The following is a 12009-nucleotide window of genomic DNA, read 5'->3' as shown; positions in this document are numbered from 1 at the left end:
ATTAAAAAACAAAAAAACTAAACTGAAAATCATCGATGTGTTTACCTCATAAGCATTTCAGCCAAACTTTTTGCATCTGTGGAACAACAATAAGCTTTATTAACGTACACTGAAAATGGAAGTGCTATTGAGTCATATAAAACAGGCTGATATGAGTACAATCTCAAATGGCAACATATGCTGTCTGTATTTACGCCTACGAATCTACACCTTCTCTTTGAAAACACTGATCTGTAGCTAAGAGCTGTGAAAAGCATCTGACCCCTGAGCCGCTTCAGCCTCTGCTCTCTCCTCCTCCTCCTCAGCACCATCAGCAGGACGAAGAGCAGCACCATTCCCACCAAGATGCATGAGATCGTCACCATCATCTTCATCCCCTCGTTGCTTGTTTTCTTTATCGGGTCCTTCACCGCAGTCTTCACCAGCGGAGGAATGGTGCCTTTCGCAAACAGATTCAATACTTAGCTTTAAAGCGAAAACACATTTTTGATTATTATTTTAAAGATGACCTACTGTATTATGCCTTGGTTTTTTATGCTTGAATCTTCCAAAAGCACCTCACGTTACAGTCTGTGTGTAAAGCTATGGGCTGCGTTTCCCAAGCTTAAGTAGATCGTAGAACAATTGTCATCAATGGTCTTTATGATCAACTTAGGCTTACGATGCTTTTGGGAAACGCAGCCCTGTTTAGTTCCTGTCTCTGTGAAGCCCCTCCTTCCGAAAAGCGCAGTGTGCTCTGAATGGTCAGCTGGATTAGTGTGTTGTGATTGGTCAACCAATTCGAGAGTGTTTCGGAAATGTAATGCCCCTTACCATAACCGCATTAGATCCGGGGTGGAAAAACCAGCTAGTCTCTTAGACATGTCGACAACACCCAATAAATGCAACTCAACCAGGCCTCATCCCCTTTTTTGTGTGTATGCCTTGGGCAGGAATTATTTAAATAAGGAATTTTGTGATGTGTTCTTTCCCAGATGAAAACTTCAAACTACAATTAATGCGTTTGAGGGAGTTCAAGAACAGTGCACGCAGATATAGAGAATAACCGTAGACCTTTTTCATGCTCAAACAGCAACATTACACACTAAAAAAAGTTGAAAGTGAAAAAAAATCACAATAGGTCATCTTTAAAGGTGCAAAGAGTGATTGATCAAACTTCACTTACTACCATCGTAGTTCAGAGTAGCAAATTTGACGCGTTTCTCAGCCAGTCCGGCACTGTTGTACACCTTCATCTGCAGTTCGTACCATGTGGCTTCCTGCAGGTCCGGCAGGTTGTAGCTCTTCGTAAGAGACGTGCACTTCGCTTTGGTCCACACGGGGCTGTCCAACGGACGGTATTCCAGAGTGAAGGAAGTGATTGGACAGCCACCATCATTCCAGCCAATCAGGTTGAGTTTGACGGACGTGCCGTTAATGCTAGTGAACAGCTCCTGCTCTTTGGAGTACTGTGGCTCTGTGAAGGGTAAAGAAGATGAATGGTGTTTGTGATCATTATTTTGAACTATTTACATACGTTCTGGCAAGCTAGTTATAAACAAACCTTCTTCCAGTAACGTTAATAGAATGTTCGTTCAAAGTTATCGGGTCTTTAACAACGTTCTCAAAATATTAGCAGAAAAAACGATATTTATACATTTTTCAGGGAACGTTTTATCCTAAACCGGTTTAGTTTAATGTTTGTCTAACGTTTTTTAAATGTTACTACTTGTTCCAGATCATTCAGAGAAAATTAAAAAGTAACGTTCTCGTAATGTTTGCAAAATGATCAAAGGGAATGTAACCAAGAACAAAAAAGGCAAGGAAATGCACACCTTTCCCATGAGTCTTTGCTTCGATTATCTCACTGATTCGGCCCGGGCCGACAGCATTCTGGGCCGTTAATGTGAACTTATACCAGGTGCCACAGTTGAGGTTCTCCAGACGGTAGGAACGCTCACTAGGACTAATGGAAATACTTCCCCACTTCTCACTGTTATCCTCGGAGTATTGCAGAATATATCCTGCATGAAGACAGACAAAAGTCACACGCACATAATTCATTCACAAAAACAAATCTTTATTTTGAACTTATGATTCTTGTGGTTTTTCGTGTGATGAAATCACATCCATTTGTTCAGTGCACTTAATATCCAGCACATCCACATCGGTTGCTATAGTAATGACTTCATCAGCACAATACTGAGAGACTGGTTTTCTTCCAACAACAGAGCATCTTGCCAGTGTGACAAGGGAGGGTGGATGCATTGAATGTAGACATTGCTGTATTTTACACATTCAAACATATTTTAAAATGTAATTTATTCCTGTGATGGCAAAGCTGAATTTTCAGCATCATTACTCCAGTCTTTAGTGTCACATGATCCTTCAGAAATCATTCTAATATGCTGATGTGATGCTCAAGAAACATTTTTATGCATTCTTGTTGAAGAAATGTATTAATTTTATTTCAAAAACAAAAACAATGTACTGACCCCAAAACTTTTAAATGGTAGTGTTCATTTATGTTCATCCATGTAATGCCTATTTTTGGACAATCCAGTAATATTTTACAAATAAAATGTACATGTATTCTTATATGTTTTTTTTTGTTGTGGAAATTAATGGGCACAAACCAAAGAATCAGATTATATAACAAATAAGTCTGTCAGATTCAGGTTATGTAACAACAGAGTTAAAAACGGACTCAAAAAAGTCAAACTAATATAATGAAACTGAAAGTTCAGACTCTAAATTCTGATTGGATGAGCCACATTCAAAACCTTAAAGCCAGTCGAAAAGTGTGAACAACTGTAATTTAGGGGAAAATATCTGCTTTTAATTGGTTTTTAAACCACCCACAACTGTATTGATTGGGTTTTTCAAAAAATGTTAAACAATGTTTTTGCTGTTCAGTCTACAAAATTTTGTCTTTTTGCCTAAATCATTACTTGAGAGACATAAACCACACAGTTTTATTCTCAGTTTTCTGTTTTGTCTAGTTTTTCTCCAGCAGGAAAAGCAGCTGAAGGTGGAAGCGCCTCACCTCTAATGGAGCTCCCGCCGTTGTCTCCTGGTGTCCAGGTCACGGTAATAGATGTGATGGTTGTCTTGGTCACAGTGAGACGAGGTTGGTCTGGGGGGACTGAAGATGATATTTATACAGTGAGAAATGCAGCATAATAACTCAGAGGAAATGAAGCTGACACATAGAGAAAGTGAGCATCCACCCCGACTCTCACACCTCACCTTGAACCTGGAGGTTCAGAATTATTTCGTCCGTTCCCCAGTTATTGCTGGCGACACACGTGTAATACCCAGAATCCTCAGCTTTCACAGTTTTAATGACGAAGCTGCCATTTCCATGGATACTGCGCCTTCCATCAATGACCGCAGGGGCCGGGCTCCCGCTGTCGAGAAACAGTTTGAATTGTCAATGAAGGGGGCAGAGTTTGACATTTCCCAGCATTCCCCAGTGACTGATTCTACTCATAGGTATTCAGATGCTCGTGTTTGCTCTTAACGAAAAGCTAGAGCTGCACTGCAGTATTCTTTATTATGATACTGAATTCAGTATATACATTGTTAGCATATTTGTCTTCATTGACATGCTCATACTAATGTTAATATTGTTTTTGAGAAGGGTGTGTTCTATACGTTCTAGCCGGTGGCACTGAAACAGCTTTGTTTACCTCTCTTTTAGCCATTTGATGGCAGGAGGTGGATCTCCGACCGCTCTGCAGGGTAAAACAACATCCCTCATCCAAGGTGTTGTAACAGTACCGCTGAATGTGAGGATTTTGGCAGGAGCTGTTTAGTTAAAAAAAAAAAAAAACACCACAATTCATTATTTCATTGATCTATGAAAGCTTAATACATTTCATATAACACCACATTTAAACTACCATTCAAGAGTTTGGGGTCAGAAAGGATGCATTAATTTATCAAAAGTGACAGTAAAGATTTTATAATGTAAGAAAATATTTATATTTCAAATAAATGCTGTTCTTTTGAACTTCCTAATTAAAGAATCCTGACTTTTTTGTCACAGTTTCCAAAAAAATATTAATAAGAACAACAGTTTTCAACATGACAATAATAAGTAATGTTTCTTGAGCAGCAAATCAGCATATTAGAATGATTTCTGAAGGATCATGCGACTCTGAGGACCGGAGACTTCTTTGAAAAGCATTAACACCAGTAGTGGCTGCTGGTCTTTCAAAGAGGGGAAGCTCATTTTCGGCCTACGTCATAAAAATTGTCCATTTATTTCTACGTAAATTCTACGTTCCTTTTCAAGAAAATGCTCTGTGACCCTGTCGTACCATCTAGGCGTCTTTTCCAGTGACTTGACCAGTGTCCTCTTAATGGCCAGCAGAGTTAAATATAATTGTATAAATGTAATAATATAATAAAGGTATAAATAATAATATAATAAAGTATAATAATACTACTACTAATAATATATATTTTTTAATTATTTTAAGAATTTTTTATTTTTTATTTAATAATAATATAAAAAATATAATAAGTAATAATATAATAAAGGTATAAATGTATAATTGTGTGAAATGTATTATGAAAATTGGCCGAAATTGGCTAGCAATTTCGACAAGCAAATACCAAGAAATAGGTTGCTGCAGTTTGTCTTTCGACTATACTTGAAAAATCCGCGATGGGACCGAGCTCGAATAGCTTTACCATCAGCGACTTTTGTATTGTATGAAATCGCTGTCAATCAAAAGGAGATGCAGCCTTTCGACAGACCCTCCAATCATCACGCAGAAGCCCGGAGTCCAGGCCAGCCCACTCCTCATTCACCCCCAGAGACGCTGAGCGTCCGTGGGCGGGACATAATCGCAGCATTTATCCAATGACCATCTAGTTTCGAAGCACTGAAAAAAACTGTTCAGAGCAGCTCCATTGAAGTCAATGGATGGACGCTGGGCTTCAACAGGGAAATGCACTGCGACGCTACGTGAACGTATGAGAAGGAAATCGAGTCAGCCGACCTGTTATATGTAACTGATTCTGAACGAACTCATCTTTTTTAACGCATTTTTAGTCAATAAAATGTTAACACAATAGTACATATTTGACCATTAATTTTTTGACATTATAGGGAAGCCGAGCTTCCCTTGCACTGAAAGAGATTTGTTGGGCTCAAAAGGATGAACTTGAGAGGAGGAGAATCACTGACATTTGGACCTCTTAAAATGTGCTTAAATGGCAGTTTACACAACACCGTTTTCAACTAAAAATGTAAAACTTTTTATGTTTTTAGGCAGTTAATTTACACGACAACAGCGTTTGGAGAACTGACAACACAAACCTCTGAAAACAGGTTTCAAAGTGCAAGTTTTTGAAAATGATACCTTTATCGTCTCAGTGTAATATACAAACAAACGAATTTGAAATTATGGTGACATTGTGCGCATGCATATTACGTGTTCAGTCTATAGGCACATAGTGTTTCTTTACAAATTGACATCGCCAACTACCGGCCTGGCAGCAGAATACAGAGTTTTAGTCATTTTCGTGGATCTGTGTAAACGGGGATCGTTTTGACAACGTTGTAGTCTGTACGCGAAAGACGCAAAAACATTTTTTGCTGTTTTTTGTACATCAATGTCGTGTAAGTGTAGCCTTTGCGCCCAAATACTTTACTTTTCTGGGCCACTGTATATTTCAGCATATTTATACACCGTGCCGTATTTTGTATTCAGAAGATGGCTAATGCCTTATTGTCATGCTCCTCATGTGAAGGCCCACAAGAGAGTGTCAAACTCAAAATACGACTAATTACTCCACACACCCAAAAAGCAGAGGTGCTGCTGAGCATGAGGTTTGACTTAAAAGCGTTGCTCCTAAAACCTCCTGAAGAACGAAGGTAACGGACTCACCTTTAGCCAGAGGTTCCACGGTGATGACATCACTGCTGTTCCCCCGTCCAGCCGCAGTAACCGCCATCACCCAGATACTGTACTTCCTGTTGCGACTGAGATTGTGAACCCGGTGGAGGAATTCATCCGGGGACACTTCAAACTCGCTGACCACCTGAACAAGACACAAAATGTGTCTTTCATCGGTAGGATTCACAGATTTACAGGTAGACACAGGTTTCTCATAATAGTCACCAAACATTTTTTTTGATGGAATATTGTTGTATTTATTATAAATTATTTATCTGTTTTTAGTTTTTTTTTTAATTCATGTGCCCTCATCAAAAAATAACTTCCCCTCCCTTTTGCAGCAACATCTCTTCTCTGAGGACATGTATACTGGCGTGAGGGCGTGGCAACCTGTCACTCACATGACATCACAGCAATAGCAAACCACAACCATCCAATCAAATCCTGATGGACAAAACCAAGTCCCACTCTACATTTTTCTTGTTCAAGATGCCGTTTCACTCAGAGATACATCACAATAGGGAAGAAAATAATATCGCAACTTCCATTTCATGTCGACTTAAAGCTGGGAAAGGAGAAGGTATTTAAACATCACCTTTAAGCTTGATGCCACAGTATTGGCGCTGTGCTAAAATGTTTGCACTTTCCACTCACTGTTTAACAGTGTTTTAATAGCCAGCCTGATATCTTTCCTGTTAGTATGAGACCAGTTGGCTGAGTCTTACCGTGGGATACGAGCTGGAACAGAAGACTGTGTATTTCCTAATAATGCCATTCAGCTTCAGCGGAGGGAGCCAAGAAACGTACACCACAGAGCTGGAGGCCGCAGCTGCCTTCACCCCGCCGGGTGGACCTGGTACTGTGGAGAAAAGAGTCAGACTGTTCGGAGAGATCTTTGCTAAAGTTTATGGCTAACAGATTGGCAAACAAAAGGACAGAATTTGACAGCAATGGTATCCCAAAACATAAGCTATGACTTTAATTGGTCATAGAATGGATAATATCTGTCGTCATACCGTCCTCTTTGGTGCGGATGTAGATCTGGTCGCTGCGCACTCCGTCTCCTGCTCTGGTGAAGGCCAGCACCTGGATACTGTAGTTGGTGTATTTTTCCAGACCCTCCAGCTCCAGCGGGACCTTCTGTGTAGTGACATTTCTGATTTCCCCCAGTTCTGTGGTGCCATAAACAATAAGGCCATTTTGAGACTTCTCAAGACCTGCTGTCAGTTGATGGTAGCTGATAGTGCTGAAATAACGCTAAAGTGATCACATTGTTTACTGTAAATTCAAACACACACACACACACACAAAATGCAGGCTTTGCAAACCATTGTGAAAAAGTACACTTTAACTTACTTTTAAAAACGTACTGTGGCCGTTGCATAAACTGCTTAGACTAATCATACGAGTTAGTCATCTGAGTCACGAGTTAGTCATAGAGTCTGGTCATAACTTTTTTAAGTCAGTTACATAAAAAGATATATTGGTCTAATTTGAATCCGAAAAGTAAGACTGATAACTGCGAGTTGGTCAGACAGTCTTAAAGGGTTATTTCACCCAAAAAATTCAATTCTGTCATTAAATCTCCCCCTCATGTTGTTCCAAACCTACATTGGGGAGAACAAGTATTTGATACACTGCCGATTTTGCAGGTTTTCCCACTTACAAAGCATGTAGAAGTCTGTAATTTTTATCATAGGTACTCTTCAACTGTGAGTGACGGAATCTAAAACAAAAATCCAGAAAATCACATTGTATGATTTTTAAGTAATTAATTTGCATTTTATTGCATGACATAAGTATTTGATACATCAGAAAAGCAGAACTTAATATTTGGTACAGAAACCTTTGTTTGCAATTACAGAGATCATACATTTCCTGTAGTTCTTGACCAGGTTTGCACACACTGTAGCAGGGATTTTGGCCCACTCCTCCATACAGACCTCCTCCAGATCCTTCAGGTTTCGGGGCTGTCGCTGGACAATACGGACTTTCAGCTCCCTCCAAAGATTTTCTATTGGGCTAGGTCTATTCTAGACTGGCTAGGCCACTCCAGGACCTTGAGATGCTTCTTACGGAGCCACTCCTTAGTTGCCCTGGCTGTGTGTTCTGGGTCGCTGTCATGCTGGAAGACACAGCCACGACCCATCTTCAATGCTCTTAATGCTCTTAATCTCGCGATACATGGCCCCATCCATCCTCCTCTCAATACGGTGCAGTCGTCCTGTCCCCTTTGCAGAAAAGCATCCCCAAAGAATGATGTTTCCACCTCCATGCTTCACGGTTGGGATGGTGTTCTTGGGGTTGTACTCATCCTTCTTCTTCCTCCAAACACGGCGAGTGGAGTTTAGACCAAAAAGCTCTATTTTTGTCTCATCAGACCACATGACCTTCTCCCATTCCTCCTCTGGATCATCCAGATGGTCATTGGCAAACTTCAGACGGGCCTGGACATGCGCTGGCTTGAGCAGGGGGACCTTGCGTGCGCTGCAGGATTTTAATCCATGATGGCGTAGTGTGTTACTAATGGTTTTCTTTGAGACTGTGGTCCCAGCTCTCTTCAGGTCATTGACCAGGTCCTGCCGTGTAGTTCTGGGCTGATCCCTCACCTTCCTCATGATCATTGATGCCCCACGAGGTGAAATCTTGCATGGTGCCCCAGACCGAGGGAGATTGACCGTCATCTTGAACTTCTTCCATTTTCTAATAATTGCGCCAACAGTTGTTGCCTTCTCACCAAGCTGCTTGCCTATTGTCTTGTAGCCCATCCCAGCCTTGTGCAGGTCTACAATTTTATCCCTAATGTCCTTACACAGCTCTTTGGTCTTGGCCATTGTGGAGAGGTTGGAGTCTGTTTGATTGAGTGTGTGGACAGGTGTCTTTTATACAGGTAACGAGTTCAAACAGGGGCAGTTAATACAGGTAATGAGTGGAGAACAGGAGGGCTTCTTAAAGAAAAACAGGTCTGTGAGAGCCGGAATTCTTGCTGGTTGGTAGGTGATCAAATACTTATGTCATGCAATAAAATGCAAATTAATCATTTAAAAATCATACAATGTGATTTTCTGGATTTTTGTTTTAGATTCCGTCTCTCACAGTTGAAGTGTATCTATGATAAAAATTACAGACCTCTACATGCTTTGTAAGTAGGAAAACCTGCAAAATCGGCAGTGTATCAAATACTTGTTCTCCCCACTGTATATGAATTTCATTCATCTTCAGAAGACAAGTGGAGATATTTTTGATGAAATCTGAGAGCTTTCTCTCCCTCCATTGACAGCTATGCAACTACCACTTTGACACTTCAAAAAGTTCATAAAAAAATTGTAAAATGAATCTTTATGAATTGAACGGTTTAGTCCAAATTTTCTGAAGAGACTCGATCGCTTTATATGGTGAACTTTTATTCACATATAAACATTGATCAGCGAACATAAACAGAAGCTCAAACCTGCAGCGTAACACGAGAATGAACCTCATTGGTTCTCTCATGTCAAGCGAACATGCTCGATCTTCATATGGATTAGTTTTATGATCTCTTAATGAACTTTTTGAACCGTCAAAGTGGAAGTAGCGTAGCTGTCATTGGAGGGACAGAAAGCTCTCAGATTTCTTAGAAGGCTTAAGTTTACGGGTTTGGAACGACATGAGGGTGAGACAGACTTTTCATAGTGGCTGTTTATGCAACTGGCCCCTGGTGTGAAAATTATGATATTGTGGCAAAGTTGATGGTCATATAAAATCAACTACAACCCATAAAGGTTTGGTTTATGAGACAGGGCAGACATTGAGATTTCCTGCAGCTATCCAGGAAAGTTGCAGGTTTTACATTTTTAATGTCTAAATTTTTTTTCCTGCTATCTATCATTCCTTTCGCATTCTAACTGCCGCTGTTGGATGGAAAATAGCCACTGTCTTTTGCTACTCGCTGCTGAATTTTGTCCTAGAATTGCCCGGGTTGAATTCTGCTGCTTCATAATAAGGCAATTTATAAGCAAATAGCTCCTGGAAAGAGCTGGATTGACATAATGTGTGCTGTGAGTTTGTTCTACTGAGCACAAGTTGATCGAGAGCCATAAAGCAGCCAATTAAACAGGTGTGCAGAATGTGTTATGTTGCTCTCTGGTTAGTGTGCCGCAGCGCTGAATGATCGATTAACTAACCTCACAGTCTAAATCACTCATGAGAGGCCACTTCATGTATGCATGCTGGCACAACACTTATGAAAAGAGAATATTGCTGAATTGCAAAATTATGATATTGTGGTATGTATTTTTGAGTATATAATGAGCTAATACGCCGGTACTGGGACAGGTTTTGGCTTTTGGCTGAGCTCTTGGCTTCTAAATGAAGAATTTCAAGTTGAAAAGATATATTCTGCCACCTAGTGGCCAAAGGATGCAAATATTTTATATATATATATATATATAATATGTGTATGTGTAATAAGTATATGTATATCTCTTTCTTAGCGTTATTCCCGCTCATTTACAGGGTCCGCTTCATATATATATTATTGCTATCAATCTATATAGAAATAGTAATACATTATAATAATATAATAATACTAATACAATAATGATAACATATATTTTATTTATTATTACTTATATATAGAGGACCATAGTGGGACACCTAAAGACCCATGGTCCCAATCTCAGGAAAGTAATGCTATTTCAGGCACTTTCTGGGGTCTGAGCTTTACCTCCGTCTGGTAGGTTGGCCCAGTAGATGATGCGGAAACCCTGTAGAACACCATTAAGAGCTTCCCTGGATGGAGTCTGCCAGGACAGAGAGATGCTTTCTGGGGAGGCGGCGGTGGCCACAACCTTCTCTGGAGCTCTGCCGGGTACTGAGAGCAAAAGAGACATACAATATCATCTCAGAAACTGACAGAACAGCACAATTACTCACAGAATATGTATAGTAGGTGTGGATGAACTGAAATTGACTAATTAACTTGAATTGGGTTGATTTCGAGACAGTCCTTACAAGAATTGTAAGCATTGTAAACATTTCCAGTGGCCACTAGATGGCAGCATATATTTCAAATGTGAGTGGCTGCATCCGAAATCGCATTCTTCCCTACTATATAGTAGGTGAAAAACAGTATGTGACAAAAGAAGTATAACCAAATTCACAGTACTCATAAAAGATTAGGCAAAAAGTACAGCAGATTCTGAAGTGTGAAGCGACGTAATGATAATGACAACATGATGAATGTGGTACGTCCGGATTACATTCATACTACACACACTCATACTATATAGAACATACTTTTTTAGCAGTCATGAAGTAATTACTTATTCAAAATAAGTACCTACTCAAGAGAGTATTTGATTTCGGACGCAGCCCTTGATGCATATAATGGAATATCTGATGATACATTTTTAAATATTAATTAAAGATAAAAACTGTTTACATTAATTAATTCATTTATAGATCATCCAAAAAGTGGTCTGTTCATCATGTGAATGATTCCAATGGCTTACCGTCCTCCATTGTTGTTGCCCGGACCTCACTGGAAGCAGGTCCCGGACCGGCACTGTTACTGGCCTGCACCACCACCTCATACTCTGTGAACTTCTTCAAGTTGTTGAGGCTCAGGGACTCGGTCTCTCCCGTGGCCTCCATACTAATGCAGACGAACTGGTGACTGCCGTTGATGGAGTGTTCTCGATGGCACACCTGATATCCCCTGATCACGCCATTCTGGAGATGTTTCAGTGGCGCCTACAGATGATGAAATTATATTTGGAATAATGTCTTCATTAGCTAATTATAGTCTTATAATTCATGGTTAAACATTCTCTCCACATCAACATAAAAAATATTTGAACATATATAATTGAATATATGTATATTATTTGATTATATATACACATACATACATACATACATATATATATATATATATATATATGTATATTATTAAGTCAAGTCAAGTCAAGTTTATTTGTATAGCGCTTTTCACAATACAGATTGTATCAAAGCAGCTTCACAGTATTAAATTAAAATAATACAACAAAGTTTGTTTCAAGAGGAATTTATTGATTGATAAAATTAAATTAAATATCCCCAAAATATCCCCAACTGAGCAAGCCAAAGGCAACAGTGG

The 12009-nt window shown here is 39.6% G+C and overlaps 1 protein-coding gene across 1 annotated transcript in view; it reads right to left on the bottom strand.

Annotated features, from left to right (window-relative positions):
- Positions 1–12009, bottom strand: part of dscama (Down syndrome cell adhesion molecule a) — an 84675-nt gene that overhangs the window by 11366 nt on the left and 61300 nt on the right. The window contains exons 17-28 of the mRNA XM_082158509.1: positions 11384–11624; positions 10597–10743; positions 6908–7063; positions 6617–6750; positions 5883–6036; positions 3672–3789; positions 3229–3389; positions 3026–3124; positions 1815–2003; positions 1166–1456; positions 263–439; positions 46–76 (exon numbers count right to left, since the gene is read on the bottom strand). Of these exons, the coding sequence (XP_082014635.1) occupies positions 46–76; positions 263–439; positions 1166–1456; positions 1815–2003; positions 3026–3124; positions 3229–3389; positions 3672–3789; positions 5883–6036; positions 6617–6750; positions 6908–7063; positions 10597–10743; positions 11384–11624 (1898 nt within the window). The remainder of the gene's footprint in view (positions 1–45; positions 77–262; positions 440–1165; positions 1457–1814; positions 2004–3025; positions 3125–3228; positions 3390–3671; positions 3790–5882; positions 6037–6616; positions 6751–6907; positions 7064–10596; positions 10744–11383; positions 11625–12009) is intronic.

This window comes from Leuciscus leuciscus (genome assembly GCF_965113295.1).
Source record: "Leuciscus leuciscus genome assembly, chromosome: 24".
NCBI lineage: Eukaryota > Metazoa > Chordata > Actinopteri > Cypriniformes > Leuciscidae > Leuciscus > Leuciscus leuciscus.
This window is presented reverse-complemented; position numbering and strand designations above follow the sequence as displayed.